This window comes from Schistocerca nitens, chromosome 3, assembly GCF_023898315.1.
Source record: "Schistocerca nitens isolate TAMUIC-IGC-003100 chromosome 3, iqSchNite1.1, whole genome shotgun sequence".
In the NCBI taxonomy this organism is placed as follows: Eukaryota; Metazoa; Arthropoda; class Insecta; order Orthoptera; family Acrididae; genus Schistocerca; species Schistocerca nitens.
The window spans coordinates 293880655-293898351 of NC_064616.1; the positions used below are offsets into that span (position 1 = coordinate 293880655).

Here is a 17697-nt window from a genome sequence, read left to right on the forward strand (position 1 = left end):
TAAGGCATTGGTTAAGGGCACTGCAATCTATTGGGGCTGTGGTTTGCCCTTTGCCCATATTGACTTTATAATATTCCAAGTTGATTGACAATTGTTTTTTGAGCTTGTGATATATTCATCATTTACTTTACATTTAGCTGATTCTGTTTCATATTTGAACAGCTTCATATGGGTCATATAGTGTCCCCTGGCTTCCACACTTTTAGTAGTCTTATTCTTGTGCATAAGTAGCAGTATCCTTATTTGCTCGAGCATTTGAGTGTACCACTTGTTAGAGTGCTGAAGTTTCTGTCTGTTGCTAGGGATGCCTATTTTTGTGACAAACGGACGATGCCCATCTATTGTATTTTTAATTATAGATAAAACTTAGAGAATCATTCATCAAGATTTTTTATTATATTCGGCCAATCGTCTACCTTCAGTTCATGTTTCAATTGCTCAAAACTGCCCTCAGTTAATATACTATATGTGACTAACGGTTTAGCACTCTCAGGTTTCGTGCTGCCAATTCTGACCTATATTCCTTTACAATCAGAAAACGCGAACTTAATGTGACTGTGAAGTGGAAACGCGAAGGAGCAGCCGCATCTAAACCAAGACTAGGAGACCTCAAGTACTGACAGACAGGAACTGCGAAGGGCGGTTGTAAAAAATGGCATGAAATCAGCGGAAGGAATCACTCGTGAGCTCCAAAATGCTACTATCAGCCCATCTAGCATACTGACAGTGCGTAGGGAGTTGAAAAGAATGGGGTAGAATGGTCGAGCAGGTCCCAATAAGCCACGTCACTGGACAGTGGATGACTGGAAACGAATGACTTCGTGTGGTGAATCACCATATGCACTGTGGCAAACCGATAGGAGGATTTGACGGTATATTGATAATTTTTACTTATGGACCGTAATATTACATGAAACTGAGGAATACAGGACTACAAAAGTGGAGGAGGATTTGAATTTGGCACGTGCATGGGGAACATTACCAGCCGTCTTGTGTAGTGTCAACAGTGAATTGGAGAAGAGGTGGTATTACTGTATGGGCATATTTTTCGTAGTTAGTGTTACCCCCTTGTTGAGCTTAACGTGAGAGCACTAAAGGGGGGAAAATGTTGAATTGCTACTAAAACATCGTAAATTCTACGACTCCAAATTTTATTCAAAGGACATCATAATTTATATGCTATGCACTAGTTAATTACAATTATTAGAGCTCCAGTGGTATGTTATATACAAAATACGTAGAAAAGTCCTGTTTTATAAACTATAATGACTGCTTGAAATGTTATAGGAAAAGAAGTTATAATTAATGTTATACGTTAGTTACCAATTACTATAACTCCACAGGTACACGAAATGAGCAGAGAATCTTCAGCTGTAGAAGCTATTATCACTCTCTAAGCATGACCTAGCTCGGTCTTCCACTGTCACCCAAGGACTATTTTTCTGATGCCTTATTCTCCTCATTTGCTGCTTCAAAGTCTGGGTCTACATCACTGTCATCTATTTACAGATCACTATCTTCCTTTTCACTAAATTTTCCATTGTCTGTGACTTTGTGAGCTTCTTCGAGCAAACCACACAGTATGTTAGTATCAAAATCAAACTGAGCACCATCCATATTATGCTAGTTTCAGTAGCAAAAGATGTGATCAACACTGAATTGGGGCAGTGTGATATAAACTAACACTATTCTAACTGTGATTGCTTAATGTTTCACCAAAGATGCCACACTAAGATAAATTCTAAGCTATATAACAAAAATGCTGACTATTAGAAAACTGGCACACCATGACTAAACATTGTTAATATTTACGACAAGAGCATCAGTCTCAGCAAACCACCAGAGTCGGTCAATAAATAATTCAACCATTGCTAACAGCAATGTTTGCTATGAAGGTACTAAAGAGCACGTGTCGCTCATGTGTTCTGGTTAGCGGGAAGAGCGAAGGGATGCCAGCTGCAATCGTAAATTTTACGAGGATTTGACAATCTAAGGTCAAGAAAACGCTAACTGCGATAGAATATGAACACATTTTATAGCATTATGTACTACATTCAGAAAAGGAACAGTTCGGAGACGATGACTGAGTGTATCAGCATGATTGTATGATTGTCTACCTCTACGTACATACTCTGCAAGCCGCCACATGGTGCATGGCGAAGGGTACTTTGTACCACTACTATAGTTCGTGTCATGTAGGACAGTGGCCCTATTTTCAGCCGTTCTGCGCATCCCCCGAAATTAACTGCTACCAGCTAATAAGACTTTTCCCCTTTTTGAGCGGCTAGCCGCAAGTTACAAAGTAGACTGCGAGACTCTCTCTCCATCGTGCTGCGCTGTTGCCGTATTTAGCGACAATGCAGTTTCATTCACAGAGCGACCGAATTATTCACTGAGACGTCGATGTTACTTTGATGTAGTAGAATAGTTGTGAACGTGTATCTGTAAATGTATTAGTATGATTTCCAAATGAATATGTCAGGTGACTGCAATAAACGTGAAGCTCCTCACAAGTGTGCCTATGAAGTCTTAGCTGAGCGACTGGATTCGTGATTTCCTGTCAGAAAGATCACAGTATGTAGTAATCCACGGAAAATGATCGCGTAAAACAGAAGTGATATCTGGCTTTTGCAAGGAAGTGTTACATGCTCTCCTCTGTTCCTGATCTAATAAACGATTTAGGAGATAATCTAAGCAGCCTCTTAGACTGTTTGCAGATGATGTTGTGACTTACCGTCTTATAAAGTCATCAGATAATTGAAATAAATTACAAAACGACTTACACAAGACGGCTGTGTGGTGAGAAAAGTGGCAATTGAGTCTAAATAATGAAAAGTCTGAAGTTATCCCCATGAGTACTAAAAGGAATCAACAAAATTTCGGTTTACGAGATAAAACACACAAATCTAAAGGCTGTAAATTCACCTAAATACTTAGGGATTACAATTACGAAAAACTTAAATTGCAACCATCACATGGATAACGTTGTTTGGAAATCAAACCAAAGACTGCGATTTATTGGTAGAACACTTAGAAAATGCAACGGCTCTATTAAAGAGACCACTTACACCACGCTTTTCCGCCCTTTTGTGGAATATTGCTGTCCGGTGTGCGATCCACGGCAGGTAGGATTGATCGAAAAAGTTCAAAGAAGGGCAGCTCGTTTTGTACTATCGTGGAATAGGGGAGAGACTGCCGCGAATATGATACACTAATTGGTGTGGCTGTCATCAAAACAAAGGCGTCTTTCATTGTGGCAGGATCTTCCCATGACATTGCAGTCTCCAGCTTTCTCCTCAGAGTGTGAAAATACTTTACTTACACAGAAGGAATGCTCACAATAATAAAATAAGAGAAATTAGAGCTCACACGGAAATATTAAAGTGTACGTGTTACCCGCGCAACATTCGAGAGTGGAACAATAGAAAAATAGTTTGAAAGGTGGTTCTATAAACGCTCTCCCAGGCATTTATCTGTGAATTGCGGAATAGTCCTGTAGATACAGATGTAGCTGCTTCACAAGAAGTCGAAGAGGTCTATGTCCCGCGTTTATAACTGTTTGAAATGTGAACCTGAGACCGGTACATCTATTTTTGACATTATGAAGACTCAAGAAGGAACTGCAGAAGCACCTATCGGGAAAAGAACTGTACCGAGAGTAGTAAACGAAAGTGTCGGAACTATAGAAACCTCAGGAAAATTCTTTTTCGTGTCGCCAGACAGCATCGAAATCGCGAGAAGGCTGTAACACAAATAGTTGGTTTTGAAAACGATTTTTTAAAGCTCTCCGTGTCTGAAATGTATACAAGGAGGAAATACCTAACATCACGAGAACTTGTTACAATTATGCCTGAGCAAACTGGCCTCAAAGGTAGCACTTCGTCAATGCAAAGAATTTTGAAAGACATTGGTTTCAAATACGTTAAGAAAATAGTTTTTATTTGAATGAAGTGACAAAGAAGCTGCACGAATCATGTCCCTTATAAAGACGCACTACAAAAGATGACGTGGTAGTTCTACAATGTTATCTTGATGAAACATGGGTCCATGAAGACCCGATGGAAATTGAGTTACGGTACTGTCGGTTTTAAAGTACACATAGGGAAAGGTTCTCGCCTAGTTATTCTGCATGCTGGCCCTTCTTCTGATTTGGTTTCTGAGAGTAAACTCGTATTTAGGTGTAATAAAAACCGTAGTGACTACCATTCGGATATGAACGCTGTCACTTTCAAGAAGTGGTTCACTGAACAATTCTTGCCATACCTTGCTTTGAAGTAGGTCGTTGTAACTACCAAGCCCGTTACGGTACAGAGAAATGACCAAGTACGAGCACCAGGAAAGGGCACATTGTGCTCTGGCTGAAAAATAAAAATACTCCAGACAATATAAGCCAGACTAGTGCTGAACTCCTGCAGCTCATTAATTTGTAAAAGTCACGCAACAGAATGTACAAACTTGACTTTCTTGCATGTGAATGTGGTCACAGAGTTTTGCGTTTATCTACAAATCACTGTCAATATAATCCGATAGAATTAATTTGTGCACAGGTAACAAGCTATGTGGGGAAAAAAAACAGTCAAGATAACAGACACTGAAACGCTTGTGCCCCTTCAGTGTGGGCACGCTGAAAAGTTTCCGAAATAAGACTTTGACAGGGAGGTGAAGCCTTGAACCTATCATCCTAAATTTACGGTCACATGGTTCGGACATGGGCTCGATTGGTAGATGGTGTTACGACGTAGACTTCGAAACAAAGTAGAGTAATGATCTTTCTTGGTTTTAAAGGCCCATGGTTTGAAAATGTTTTTGTTAGCATATAAATTGCATATACATACTACCTGAGAACTTCCTAACTTTTATTGATTAGGAATACTTATCCTATGATGTATTCAGACTACAATGTTCAACACATTGCTCAAGGAAACATTAAGCTTTTCTTTAATTATTCGAGAGAATGCAGCCGGATACATTCGTCATAAACTCCAATATTTCGACACGTAAACCCCAGTCATTTTCAAGGCACGAATTATAAAACGCCTTAAAATTAAAGGGAGGGATACCTGTTAAGATATCGATGGGTTCTTGCATTATCGGCCAGCGTTCCGTCGAGTTATTTACAAAAGGTGGTTAACTGTTAGCTTGTTCAATGGATCATAAATGCGTTCTCCCACTCTAATGTCGAACAAATTAGTTTAAACTGTTAATGACCATTGACACAGAAAAATATGATAACATACTGACAATTTTTACGATAGTCTTTTGCACTAGTCTTTGCTACCAGTAATTCTTTTTTCCACTAACATTTACATTGAGCTGCAGTGAGACACATCTACATACGCACGTTATACACACTGGAAAAAACTATATTTAGTAGAAGCAGTTGTCCAACAAATACAATGATTTTGGTTTCAGTCTGAAGATTTTTTTACTTACAATATAGTCCAAATCGCAATAAATGGCAGTTATTGCAAACATTTTCGATGACCTTGTCGTTAGACAGTACTCGTTTGGAGAAAAATGGTACTTGACGTCTTCACAAAGCTGCGTCAGCTGTTCTCACCTTCCGACGTCACACAGACGATTACTATGAAGCAGTGGACACACCTCAAGACGTAAAGTAATATTTATTTCATGTAGACGTCTGATCGAAATCGGCTTTAAAATGTACTATTCCCTCGTAGATGTGAATGTATAATACGATGTACCAAAGGCAAATGGACCTGCCTGTTGTCCGCAGTAACACAGTTTGGCAACACGGACTTTTGTTTGCCCGCTTTCTGCCGTCAGCCATGCGCAAACCTTATCCCCTCCACGCTTCCCTCTCGTTCCGCCTCTATGCGCGGAAGCGACATCCTACGTGAAATGGGCTATAGTCATTTTGCTTACTGTCCCACTCGCAAGTAGAGCGAGAGAAAACCAATTTATCTTTTCATATGTTCTCGGTCTGTACGCAAAAATGAAATAATTAATATTTCCTGCAAATGCGATCTAAGGTGCCATGACTGTCAAACCTGTATTCATGTTTTCGCACACAGTTGTATCGATTCGACAATAAAGATGAAAATTTGTAAGCACGCCCATCTTATTTGATGAGTCACAGCTACCTAAAATGACAGTGATGCCGAATGCTCGAACAGCAGTTTGGTTATAAATTAATCGGGCCGTTCTGAACACCACAGCATAATAAGGAAACAGCTACAAAATACAAATACGGCGAAAGCATCTACAAGCAAGAGAGCTAAACGAGAAAGATTGGTTTGATATTTTCTTCAGCTTGCGAATGAAGCTGAATCTGACGAAGAATTTGAACGAAGCAGAAAGACCCATATTACCAAAGATTCGGACCCTGAAATCCTCGTCGTCTTTTGCCCCACTTTCGCCGAAAACAAAAATGTAAGTTCGAACCTCAAGGAAGGTTTGTGTCTACGAAATAAATCACGCAATAGGCCACCTGTGTCGGTTGTGAATCCCGCTGCCTGTGAACAGGAAGCAATTGCAACTTAATTGTGACTGAAGAAACATAATCAGGAAGAGAAAAATGTGCCCAGTTCTTAGTGTTGTCTTACCGATATAGACCAAGAAACTTTCGAGATGGTAATGGGTAGAGAGCACTTCTTCATGCGGTAAGTAGAAGCGGTTCTCTAGACTTGACTATTTTAAGTAAGTTACTAGTGCAGAGAAATAACACTGTAAAGTGTAGTTCTGTCGTACGTTCGTGGTTGATGGCGCGGACCGATCTAGGCCAAGGCAACGCAGTTTTACAATGCTACATCAGTTACATATGTCACTCTTTCCAATCTGGTTGCTCTGCATTACTCCCACAAATTCCTTAACTTTCATCGGATCGTTTCTCTGTGCACCGGTGATAAAATGTACTTGTTGCTAGAATGTTCTGTAATCTAGTTGTACGAAAGAAATGCCAATGTCCTTGTCTCGTTGGACACACCGGTTCTTGTCAGATCACATAAGTTAAGCAAAATCTGTCGTGGCCAGCATGTGGTTGGGTAACTGCATGGGTACGCCAATTACTATTGGCATATAGCCTACCCCTCACGGCTAGTCGATACCGAACACATCTGAGAATATTCCTGACCACGGAAATACCTGAACATCACGCCGTCAGTCAACAGACACACGTGCCATGTGTGATCGAGCGCTGGCCGTTGTGGCCGAGAGGTTCAGGCGTTTCAGTCTGGAACCGCGCTGCTGCTACGGTCGCAGGTTCGAATCCTGCCTCGGGCATGGATATGTGTGATGTCCTTAGGTTAGTTAGGTTTAAGTAGTTCGAAGTCTAGGGGACTCATGACCTCAGATGTTAAGTCCCATAGTGCTCAGAGCCATGTGATCCATTTTTGGGTATTATAAGCACCAAATAACAAAGTACATGGCGAAAAGGAAATACATCAATTATGTTAGCCGCCGTAATTGTCGTCCACAGAGCGATATGTCAACGGGGAACAAAACAGAAGGCGCGACCAACACTTTCTGTGGTTGATGATTGCTATGGTAACTCTCGTGTAAGTAATGAACTGTCAATCTCTTTCTTGCTCTGATCCGGGTATAGTTCTGGGATCTTTCCACTGTCACTTCTGCAATTAAGTAATACTATATTAATATTCTAATTTCTCCAGTCTGCTATGACAAATACTACTCCTGCAATTAATGGAGCTTAACTAAGTAGGTAAGAGCGCCACCTGCGAAACACAAGGTTTCAGTTTTGAGCTCCAGACCAGCATGCAGATTTAAACGACCACAAATATCTGGAGCTGCCATTAATTGTTCTGAAAGCAAAGGTTACGATTTCGATGATAGAAATGAAATATACACAGAATATGGTTAAGCCTTTTAATTGTTGAACGATAATTTTGTTTTACACTAAAGGAAATTTGTTGGGAGGTGTTATTTTCCCTCGTGCCCGTCGGCCGAAGCAGGAATCGGCCCGAGTGGGGAAGGTGAGGGCTCGCAGCTGAACTGATCGTTGGCGCCCACGTACGTCGACATCACACGCAGCTCGCCGGCCTCCGTCACGTACAGCGAGTACGCCTTCGGAGTCGAGAAGCCGCCTGGGTATCGAGGTCCCGACAGCTGTAAGCAGATAACATGTGTTACAAGCACGTCTGAACTCCGCAAGTTACCGTACGGTCTACATCAGTCTACATACAGCATCAGCCTCCCCCACCCCACTCCCCTAGCCTTTTCCATTCGCAGAGTTAGACTGTCTACACCCCTCTGTATGGTTCCGAATTGAGATTGTGCCGTCTACGTACAGTGATCAGCCAGAACATTACGACCACCTACGTAATAGCCGGTATGTCCATCCTTGGCACGGATAACGGCGGTTACGCGTCGTGGCACGGAAGCAATGACGCCTTGGTAGTTCGCCGGAGGGAGTTGGTACCACATCTACATACAAGTAACCCAATTCCTGTAAATTCTGGGGAGGGGGGCGATGAGCTCTGACGCCACGTTCAACCTCATTCCAGATGTGTTCGATCGGGTTCAGATCTGGCGAGTTGGAGGGCCAGCATATCAATTGGAACTTGCCACTGTGTTACTAGAACCACTATACTAGAACCTGGCCTTGTGACATCTTGTTGAAAAATACCACCGCCGTCCGGAAACATGATCGTCATGAAGGGGTGTACGTCGTCTGCAACCAGTGTACGATACTCATTGGGCGTCATGGTGTCTTGCTCGAGCTCCACTCGGCCCATGGATACCCACCTGAATGTTCCCAAAGCACAATGGAGCCACCGCCAGATTGTCTCCGTCCTGCAGTACACTTGTCGAGGTGTTGTTCCTCTGGAAGACGACGGATTTGCGCCCTCTCTTCGGCATAATAAAGGAGGTATAGGGATTCATCAGACCATGCAACGCTCTGCCACTGCGCCAACGTCCAGTGCCGGTAGTCACGTGCCCATTTCAATCGAAGTTGCCGATGTCATGTTGTTAACAATGCACATGCATGGGTCATCGGCTGCGGAGGCCCATTGTTAGGAGTGTTTGGTTCACTGTGTTGTCAGATACACTTGTACTCTGCCCGGTACCAAACTATAATGTTAGGTCTGCCACAGTTTGTCACCTGTCCTGTTTTACCAGTCTGCCCAACCTACGGCGTCCGACATCTGTAATAGGGGTGGCCGCCCAACCTCACAACGTCTGGACATGGTTTCGCCATGTGTTGAAGAGTCTCACCGACTTGGAAGAGCAAACTATGCAAAACTATTCCACCTTGCATTAAGATAGACGAATTACGCATAGACTTTAAGAATAACATAGTAACCTAAATTCCAGGCCCGCCCGGTTATCCGTGCAGTCTAACGCACTGCTTTCCTGGCGGGAAGGCGTGCCTGTCCCCGGCAGGAATCCGCCCGGCGGCCAGTCTGTGGATGATTTTTAAGGGGCGGTTTTCCATCTGCGTCGGCGAATGCGGGCTGGTTCCCCTCATTCCGCCTCAGTTACACTATGTCGGCGATTGCTGCGCGAACACTGTCTCCACGTACGCGTACACCATAATTACTCTACCACGCAAACATTGGGGTTACACTCGTCTGGTGTGAGACGTTCCTGGGGGGGTACCCTAGAAGCCGAACCGCACAATAATCCTGAGTTCAGTGTGGGGCGGTGGTGGGGTGAGTGGACCTCTGTAGCCTGTTGTAAGGTTGTGTACCACTGAGGCCTACGGCGGGGACCAAGCCTCTACGTCGTTTCTGGGTCCCCAGTACAATACAATACAATACAATCTAAATTTCAAAAATGGCAGGTCATGACAGGTTTGAATACTACCGAACCATCTATACCTACATATCATTATCCGAACGAGTCAGTTATTACATTTTTCCAAATTGTTGTTTGCGAGCTACACAAAATTATCAATAGCTCCATAAATAATGGTTTACGTGAAAAACGGTCCATAACTCTTCGAATGCATTCAGAATTATCTGTACATAGTTTGCTTTTCGATAAGCATCATGCTTTTTTTGTTTTTTAGTTAGCTAAGCACTTACAAATTTGCGCCGATGCATTTCTTCAAGAACGCAGGATGTTGTTTGTACGTACTTCTCCCCTTCAGATTTGGAATTGTCACTCTTTCTGGCACATTCATCGACCTAAAAAAAGCAAACAAATGACGAAAGATAAAGAAAGTTGTTTCAGAAATTTTCATAATTTCTCAAACAAGGCGTACATGTACATAAAGTATTGTTCGTCACACTTACCAGATGCAACATGTCCCGCTTCCTAACGCACTTTTCAAAATCGCAGAATACATTCGACTGTCCACTTTGACTGCCTGTAGCATCTCCGATCTGAAAATGAAAAAAAAAAAAAAATGGGATGAAGAAGTCACTTTTACATTCTCACAGAGCATCAAGGTAAGGTAATGTTAAAGCGCGTTGGTCTCTCACGTCGTGTTTCAACTCACGGGAAAGTTTTCAACAGCAGCACACCATAGATCGTCACCTAATTATAATGTCCAAGGCAAATTAATATTTGTGGAGTGATTAAAAACGACCGTTTTCTTGCCACTCGTTTACAAATTGGGACTTCTGAAGCGTGAAAGAGACGTTTGGGTTTAATTTCTTCTTTTACTGCGAGAAACTACGTACAAGACTCTCGCAAGAATAAACCTAACACTACTGTTCGTGAATAATTCAAGCATACTGAAGCTAAGTTGACTATCGACGTGACAGTTATATAGAGCTACAGAGCTATAGAAGAGGCACGGGCTAAACAGAGATTCGGAACTGCCTCATTACGGGTATGTTGTGCATAAACATTACCTTAAAGGGCAGTTGAGACTCGGTGAACTTTATATATTGTTATCATTATGAAAATAATTTATTGACTCACCACTGCCTGACATTCTGCATAGGATGTACCATTCAAGTAGTCCCTGGCGCACTTTTTTAGTTCATCGTATGCATCTGGTACCTGTAATTAAAAAGTAATTAAAATACAGCTGTAGTTCTTCTCCGAAAAACATGGGAAAACATAACTACACTCCTGGAAATTGAAATAAGAACACCGTGAATTCATTGTCCCCGGAAGGGGAAAATTTATTGACACATTCCTGGGGTCAGATACATCACATGATCACACTGACAGAACCACAGGCACATAGACACAGGCAACAGAGCATGCACAATGTCGGCACTAGTACAGTGTATATCCACCTTTCGCAGCAATGCAGGCTGCTATTCTCCCATGGAGACGATCGTAGAGATGCTGGATGTAGTCCTGTGGAACGGCTTGCCATGCCATTTCCACCTGGCGCCTCAGTTGGACCAGCGTTCGTGCTGGACGTGCAGACCGCGTGAGACGACGCTTCATCCAGTCCCAAACATGCTCAATGGGGGACAGATCCGGAGATCTTGCTGGCCAGGGTAGTTGACTTACACCTTCTAGAGCACGTTGGGTGGCACGGGATACATGCGGACGTGCATTGTCCTGTTGGAACAGCAAGTTCCCTTGCCGGTCTAGGAATGGTAGAACGATGGGTTCGATGACGGTTTGGATGTACCGTGCACTATTCAGTGTCCCCTCGACGATCACCAGTGGTGTACGGCCAGTGTAGGAGATCGCTCCCCACACCATGATGCCGGGTGTTGGCCCTGTGTGCCTCGGTCGTATGCAGTCCTGATTGTGGCGCTCACCTGCACGGCGCCAAACACGCATACGACCATCATTGGCACCAAGGCAGAAGCGACTCTCATCGCTGAAGACGACACGTCTCCATTCGTCCCTCCATTCACGCCTGTCGCGACGCCACTGGAGGCGGGCTGCACGATGTTGGGGCGTGAGCGGAAGACGGCCTAACGGTGTGCGGGAGACGTAGCCCAGCTTCATGGAGACGGTTGCGAATGGTCCTCGCCGATACCCCAGGAGCAACAGTGTCCTTAATTTGCTGGGAAGTGGCGGTGCGGTCCCCTACGGCACTGCGTAGGATCCTACCGTCTTGGCGTGCATCCGTGCGTCGCTGCGGTCCGGTCCCAGGTCGACGGGCACGTGCACCTTCCGCCGACCACTGGTGACAACATCGATGTACTGTGGAGACCTCACGCCCCACGTGTTGAGCAATTCGGCGGTACGTCCACCCGGCCTCCCGCATGCCCACTATACGCCCTCGCTCAAAGTCCGTCAACTGCACATACGGTTCACGTCCACGCTGTCGCGGCATGCTACCAGTGTTAAAGACTGCGATGGAGCTCCGTATGCCACGGCAAACTGGCTGACACTGACGGCGGCGGTGCACAAATGCTGCCCAGCTAGCGCCATTCGACGGCCAACACCGCGGTTCCTGGTGTGTCCGCTGTGCCGTGCGTGTGATCATTGTTTGTACAGCCCTCTCGCAGTGTCCGGAGCAAGTATGGTGGGTCTGACACACCGGTGTCAATGTGTTCTTTTTTCCATTTCCAGGAGTGTATTTATCTTATTTGTAAGGAAATATGATTTGTATATTTCGCCTGAAGTAAAAGAAAGCGAAACAAAATGATAAATTTCTGAAGCATATATTTGAAACCGGAATGGATCATATGGCCTCGACCGCGCGGTGTAGCCGCGGCTGCCCCCGTAGGAGGTTCGAGTCCTCCCTCGGCCATCGGTGTGTGTGTTGTTCTTGGAGTAAGTTAGTTTAAATTGGATTAATTAATGTGTAAGCCTAGGGACCGATGACCTCAGCAGTTTGATTCCATAGGAACTTACCACAAATTTCCAATAAATTCATATGGCCTCAAATTTCCGTGAAAGGGAAGACGAGCAAGTAGAAGAAGACGTTTGATTCAGCTACAGCAAAGGATGTCGCGAGCACTGAACGGAGTAGCTGGAAGGAAGCTTAATAAGAGTCAGTAGAAATGGTTTTTCTGCTAGATCAATGTATGTAACTTGAGTTTGCTGGTTGAATGTTCGCCTATTAGAAGGTCGGTGTCGTCCTATATCAGAATGAAACCAATGCCGGAAGGTACGCTTCGTCCGCAATCTTAACCTGTGGGGACCTCAGGGGAACTGGAAGAAGAACTTTTCTGTTGATACATCTTTTTATGTTGACGCCCTAACGGATGGACTATTCTCCGCCCACGGTGTTCATTAACACGAAATTTTTTGTCTTAACTGTCAGGATACAAAAGTGATGCACCGTTTCAGTGCCATATTTATACATCAGATTGGGAAAAAAAGATGAGATGAGACAAATTTCATGGTGATTATTAGGTTATTAGATATTACATATTAGTAGATAATGTAATTTAGGAACATTTGCGCAACAGGGAACCAGTGACACACGAGGCAGCTAACTGGACCAGTTCATCCATTCTTGCCCTGGACATACTCATTTGAGTCTGTTGATACCAGGACGCATTACAAGTAGAAAGCGCAATGAATTATATATTAAATGTATTAAATGAATTAGATATTATATGTAGATTAAATTTATTTCATATAAACGTTTGTGATATATCACGCAGCAATTTAATAATTTATATAGCATATTCCAGAAATATGATACACTAGTATTTCTCTCTTTTTTCTGTCGTAGAATACACCTCTTTCCACAGCCACTAGAGGAGCAACACTTGCGTACGATCACAAATAAATAAAAACTATGTAAATAAATGTTCGTTAACACACAAAGGAGAGAATACTATATATAGTTTGTAATATTATCTCTTAGAAGGCAGAATGTTATTCTTTTTTTGTTAGGAAAATGTTACATTTTTCGTGTCTGTCAAGCTGTATACACTACCTGCCTCATCCTGGCGTAGCGCGCGAAGCAGCCGTAGCACGCGTCATTGGTCGTGGATTCTGTGCACAGCGGCTGCACTAGGTCGTCGAACAGCAGGCTACCAACACACAAGCAAAGCGTCACTTTGTTAGCCACTTCCTTAAGAATGCAATAAAAACAGTGCGAATTCCCACACGTGACAGGCCTGTAGAGGTGAATCTTCTACATAAACAATACATAAGTACAGGTGAATGTAGCGAAAATACCTACAGAACTTTACGTTACTGTAATCTGCCGATCTATGTAAAGTCGGCGCCAGAACCTAAGGCCTTTCGCTCTACTAAAGTTAAAAAAAGCCACACTAATTAAAACACAAATAACCAATAAAAGAAAATTCAAAACAATCAAACTAATAACCTTCAAAGTTATAATTAAAAGAATAATCTTTTAGGCCTTAGTAAAACTTTATATGCGGCATTCGGCGATAGCAGAGCAAGTGTCCACCAAATTCTGAATAGGCGAGGTATTTACCGAGATGTCGATGAGTACTCGCCAGATTTCTGTGGAATGTCTAATGAAGATTTTGCTACCTGCTTTCTGAAGTGCAATCAATGATCAATAAGAAAAATACAAAGTCGAGAAGATAGGTAGCTGTTGCAAGCTATGGTACCTATTACAAATACGCTAAAGGAAATAGGATTTTATTGAAGTCATTGGTCATAAACACTAGGAGTCCACAGCAGCCATAAAATCTTCGTAGGCAGGATAAAACTGTAGAAAATATAGACCTTTTCGTAAGAAATGCGATGCACTCAATATCACAGAAGTCATTGCAGTTAGTGAAACTGTACAAGGACCATGAAAATCCTGTTCTCGTTTACTTCAGGTCATTAGTTTGGTCAGAATAGGCTTTTTTAACTTATTTAGATTGAATAATGGTAAGGAGAGGTGCCGACAGTACTTTTTCCTCGATCCATGTCTGACAGGGAGAACCGCCCGCCACACACTGTACAGTGGATTATGCAGTATACATATCCCGACGTAGAAACATGTAAGTGATAAAATGAATCATTCAAATCAGAAGATTATGAATGAGAAGTTCAAAATCAAAAAATTTACCAATGGAAGAAAATAACAGCCCTGAAATACAAATTAACATAAATTTGAAGGCATAATTTGTTACATAAATGTTTTGATTACATTCTCACAAGAGTGAATACAATAACGAATAGTTATGTTAATGAATGATTTCTCACCCAGAATGCTTGTGAGCAGGGGCGATGGGTGGACGAGATTCACGAACATGTATAAACTATTATTCGTCCAGTGTGACATGGCACCAAAGACCAACACAATGGGAGAATGGGAAGCACCCAACATGAGTAGAGGATGAAGGCAGTTTCCAGAACAGTTCTAGGGCCCCAGTAAAGATTACAATACTTATCACAGATCATTTTCGATTCCATATGTGGTAAAAAGAGGTGAAGGAATAGAGAAGCATAAAATCAGTGTCGCATTGATGCCTAATTATAAGGATAAGAGTCATACTGTAGTGAGATAAAGCAAAACTGGCCACTTAACTTTGGAGTTTTGTTTCACTTCAAGAGACTGAGACTGTAAAGAGCGCAGTAAATATTACATGCTTCAAAGGCCTGGTCGGAAGGGAAAAGAAGACAGTGTGTGTGCGTGTGTGTGTGTGTGTGTGTGTGTGTGTGTGTGCAGCAGAAGAGGTCAGAGACAAAATATTTTGTAACAGAGGCATTAATGCTGTGATGCTGCCAGTATGTAGGATGTATGCTGACTCTGTTCCCTTGTAGACGACTGCCTGTGAAGTTTCTCTGGAAAGGATAACAGGTGCAGCCTTCTTGGCACATCTGAGTGCAAGGCTCGTATCTACAAAACCCAGATGCAGTGAGATAGACTGCAAAATTTCACTTCCAACTACACTACTGCTGTACTGTAGATACATCTATATTCAGTACAGAAAGTAGAATAAGTAGAGTCCTTTGCTAATGGAGACTGATTCGGACAAAACAGCACTTTTCATATAACAAAAAGACTTGAAGACATGACCATTAATAAGAGAGAGAGATTTCCACCAACAGCTGCTTGAGACATGAGGCAACTGGCTAAACTTCCACAAAGTGTACCTGACCCAGTACTGTACTAATAAGAGAAAGACATGAAACATCAACACAAATACTGATGCATTACCTACCGTTTGAATCGATTTCTCTACTCAATAACTGAGACACATTCGTGGGAAGTTGATGCAGACAGAAGGTCATCATTCTTAAGTATTACAGGTACATTACGTTCAACATAGTACAAGATATAAAATGTTGATTCAGCCATTTTAACTGACCTCTTTCTACCACCTTGAATTTTTTAAGCAACACTTGTTGGTTAAATCCGCCATTTTGGAAGAAATATGGCAATGCTGCATGTGAGAAGAGAGAGGAGGAGATGGTAGGAGAGGAGGGGGTGACCTTGAAGGGGGAAGGTGGAGAAGGCGACATTGTGGGTGGGGGGAGGGGGCAGGGAGGGGTCAGATCCTCATGACACTGTTGTTGTTGGGTGGCCCTGAACTGTCCTGGAAATCACCTTCATCCTTTACTAACTTGGGTGCTAGGTCAGCAGCTACTCGACTTTCAATGAGCACTCAGTCTCATATGTGACAGCGCCTTAAGTTGTACTTAATTTAATGTATGGCAAGAAAGGGACAGTCCAGAGCCACTGTCAACGATAGACCGTTTCAGGCAACCAGTGTAGCACACTACACTTGGCACTGTGAGACCAGTTTTTTACGTCAGGTGATAGAGTGTATTCAGAATTAAAATATATGCTCAGACGCACGAAAAATTTTGCCAACCCCTGGAGACATCACGCTAATACATTGTAACACCGCCTTTAGCCTTGATATCAGCCTCATTATGACAAAGAGGAGAATCCAAAATTTTCTTGATGTACTACATATCCAGCTGAAGCTGCTCATTGATGATCAGATTTCCCAATTGTTCTGGACATTTTACATGGGATTAAGATCAGGTGATCTGGCGAGCCAGATGAGGTGTAGTAGGGATCTTGAGTGTTAGACAGCCCAAGAACGTACACGTGCAGCCCTATGAACACAGCTGCTAGCATCTTGGAAGATGGGAGTGTTTTCAGAAAACTCATCATGAAGATATAGAAGAAAGGGCAAAATCGAAAATGTTGAAATAAACACAAGAGACTCTTTTTATGGTCACTATTCACACGCCAAGCTAAATGACTGCCAGTAGTACACCACTCCCTGTAGACGTGGTAGGCAGCCTGCGTTGATACACCAGCATATCGGCTAGTTTCCATCACTGTGTGTTCATGGGCACATCTCAACACAACAGCTCCGTTGTGCCATTCTGTCACGCATCCACTTCGACCCATCTTACTGCACTTACTTCCATACAACCGACTGGCACGAATATACCTCACTGCCCTGACTTAGGTCAGCGTTTGACGTTACATGACAGCCTGGTGCCAACTGAACGTCATATACAGCTCTCCATAGCGGCTTGTATGTTCTTCTAAGGGCGTGACTGTTTCTTCTCCTGAGCTTATATCAGAATGGAGCAGTCTTCTTCCACAGTAATAACCACGGATGAAAATAGACGCTATTAATAGAAACAACACAAAAAAGACTGCCAGTCGTACATACTATAGTCAGGGAGACCATGAGGTATAATTTCAGTCGCCTTATTAAAAAAAAAATGTATGTACATACAAAAACCCCTCTCGTCGCTCACCAATTCACAAAGCCCATTACAAGTAACATATGTCCTTACAGTAGTTTCAAAATCTATTACATTAACCTAGCGAATGATAGTTAAAAGATTATTGACAAATCACTATTGACAGCAGAAAGTAAGATAATGGCAGTACGTACATAGCCCAACATCAACAAAACAGGGAAAAAAGCAATGGTTTCATTATAGGCCTAGAGC

General features: G+C 42.8%; 1 protein-coding gene across 2 annotated transcripts in view; it reads right to left on the minus strand.

The window, feature by feature from the left end:
* The window catches only part of LOC126248262 (uncharacterized), a 173253-nt gene that overhangs the window by 147609 nt on the left and 7947 nt on the right, over positions 1-17697 (minus strand). Inside the window, exons 2-6 of one of the 2 annotated variants that reach the window (XM_049949113.1) lie at positions 13739-13835; positions 10852-10932; positions 10218-10307; positions 10008-10109; positions 7832-8085 (exon numbers count right to left, since the gene is read on the minus strand). In XM_049949113.1, coding sequence (XP_049805070.1) covers positions 7900-8085; positions 10008-10109; positions 10218-10307; positions 10852-10932; positions 13739-13835 — 556 coding nt within the window. In that variant the 3' untranslated portion in view covers positions 7832-7899. Of the gene's footprint in view, positions 1-7831; positions 8086-10007; positions 10110-10217; positions 10308-10851; positions 10933-13738; positions 13836-17697 lie in introns of those variants that run through there. The other variant, XM_049949114.1, reaches the window with a different exon arrangement.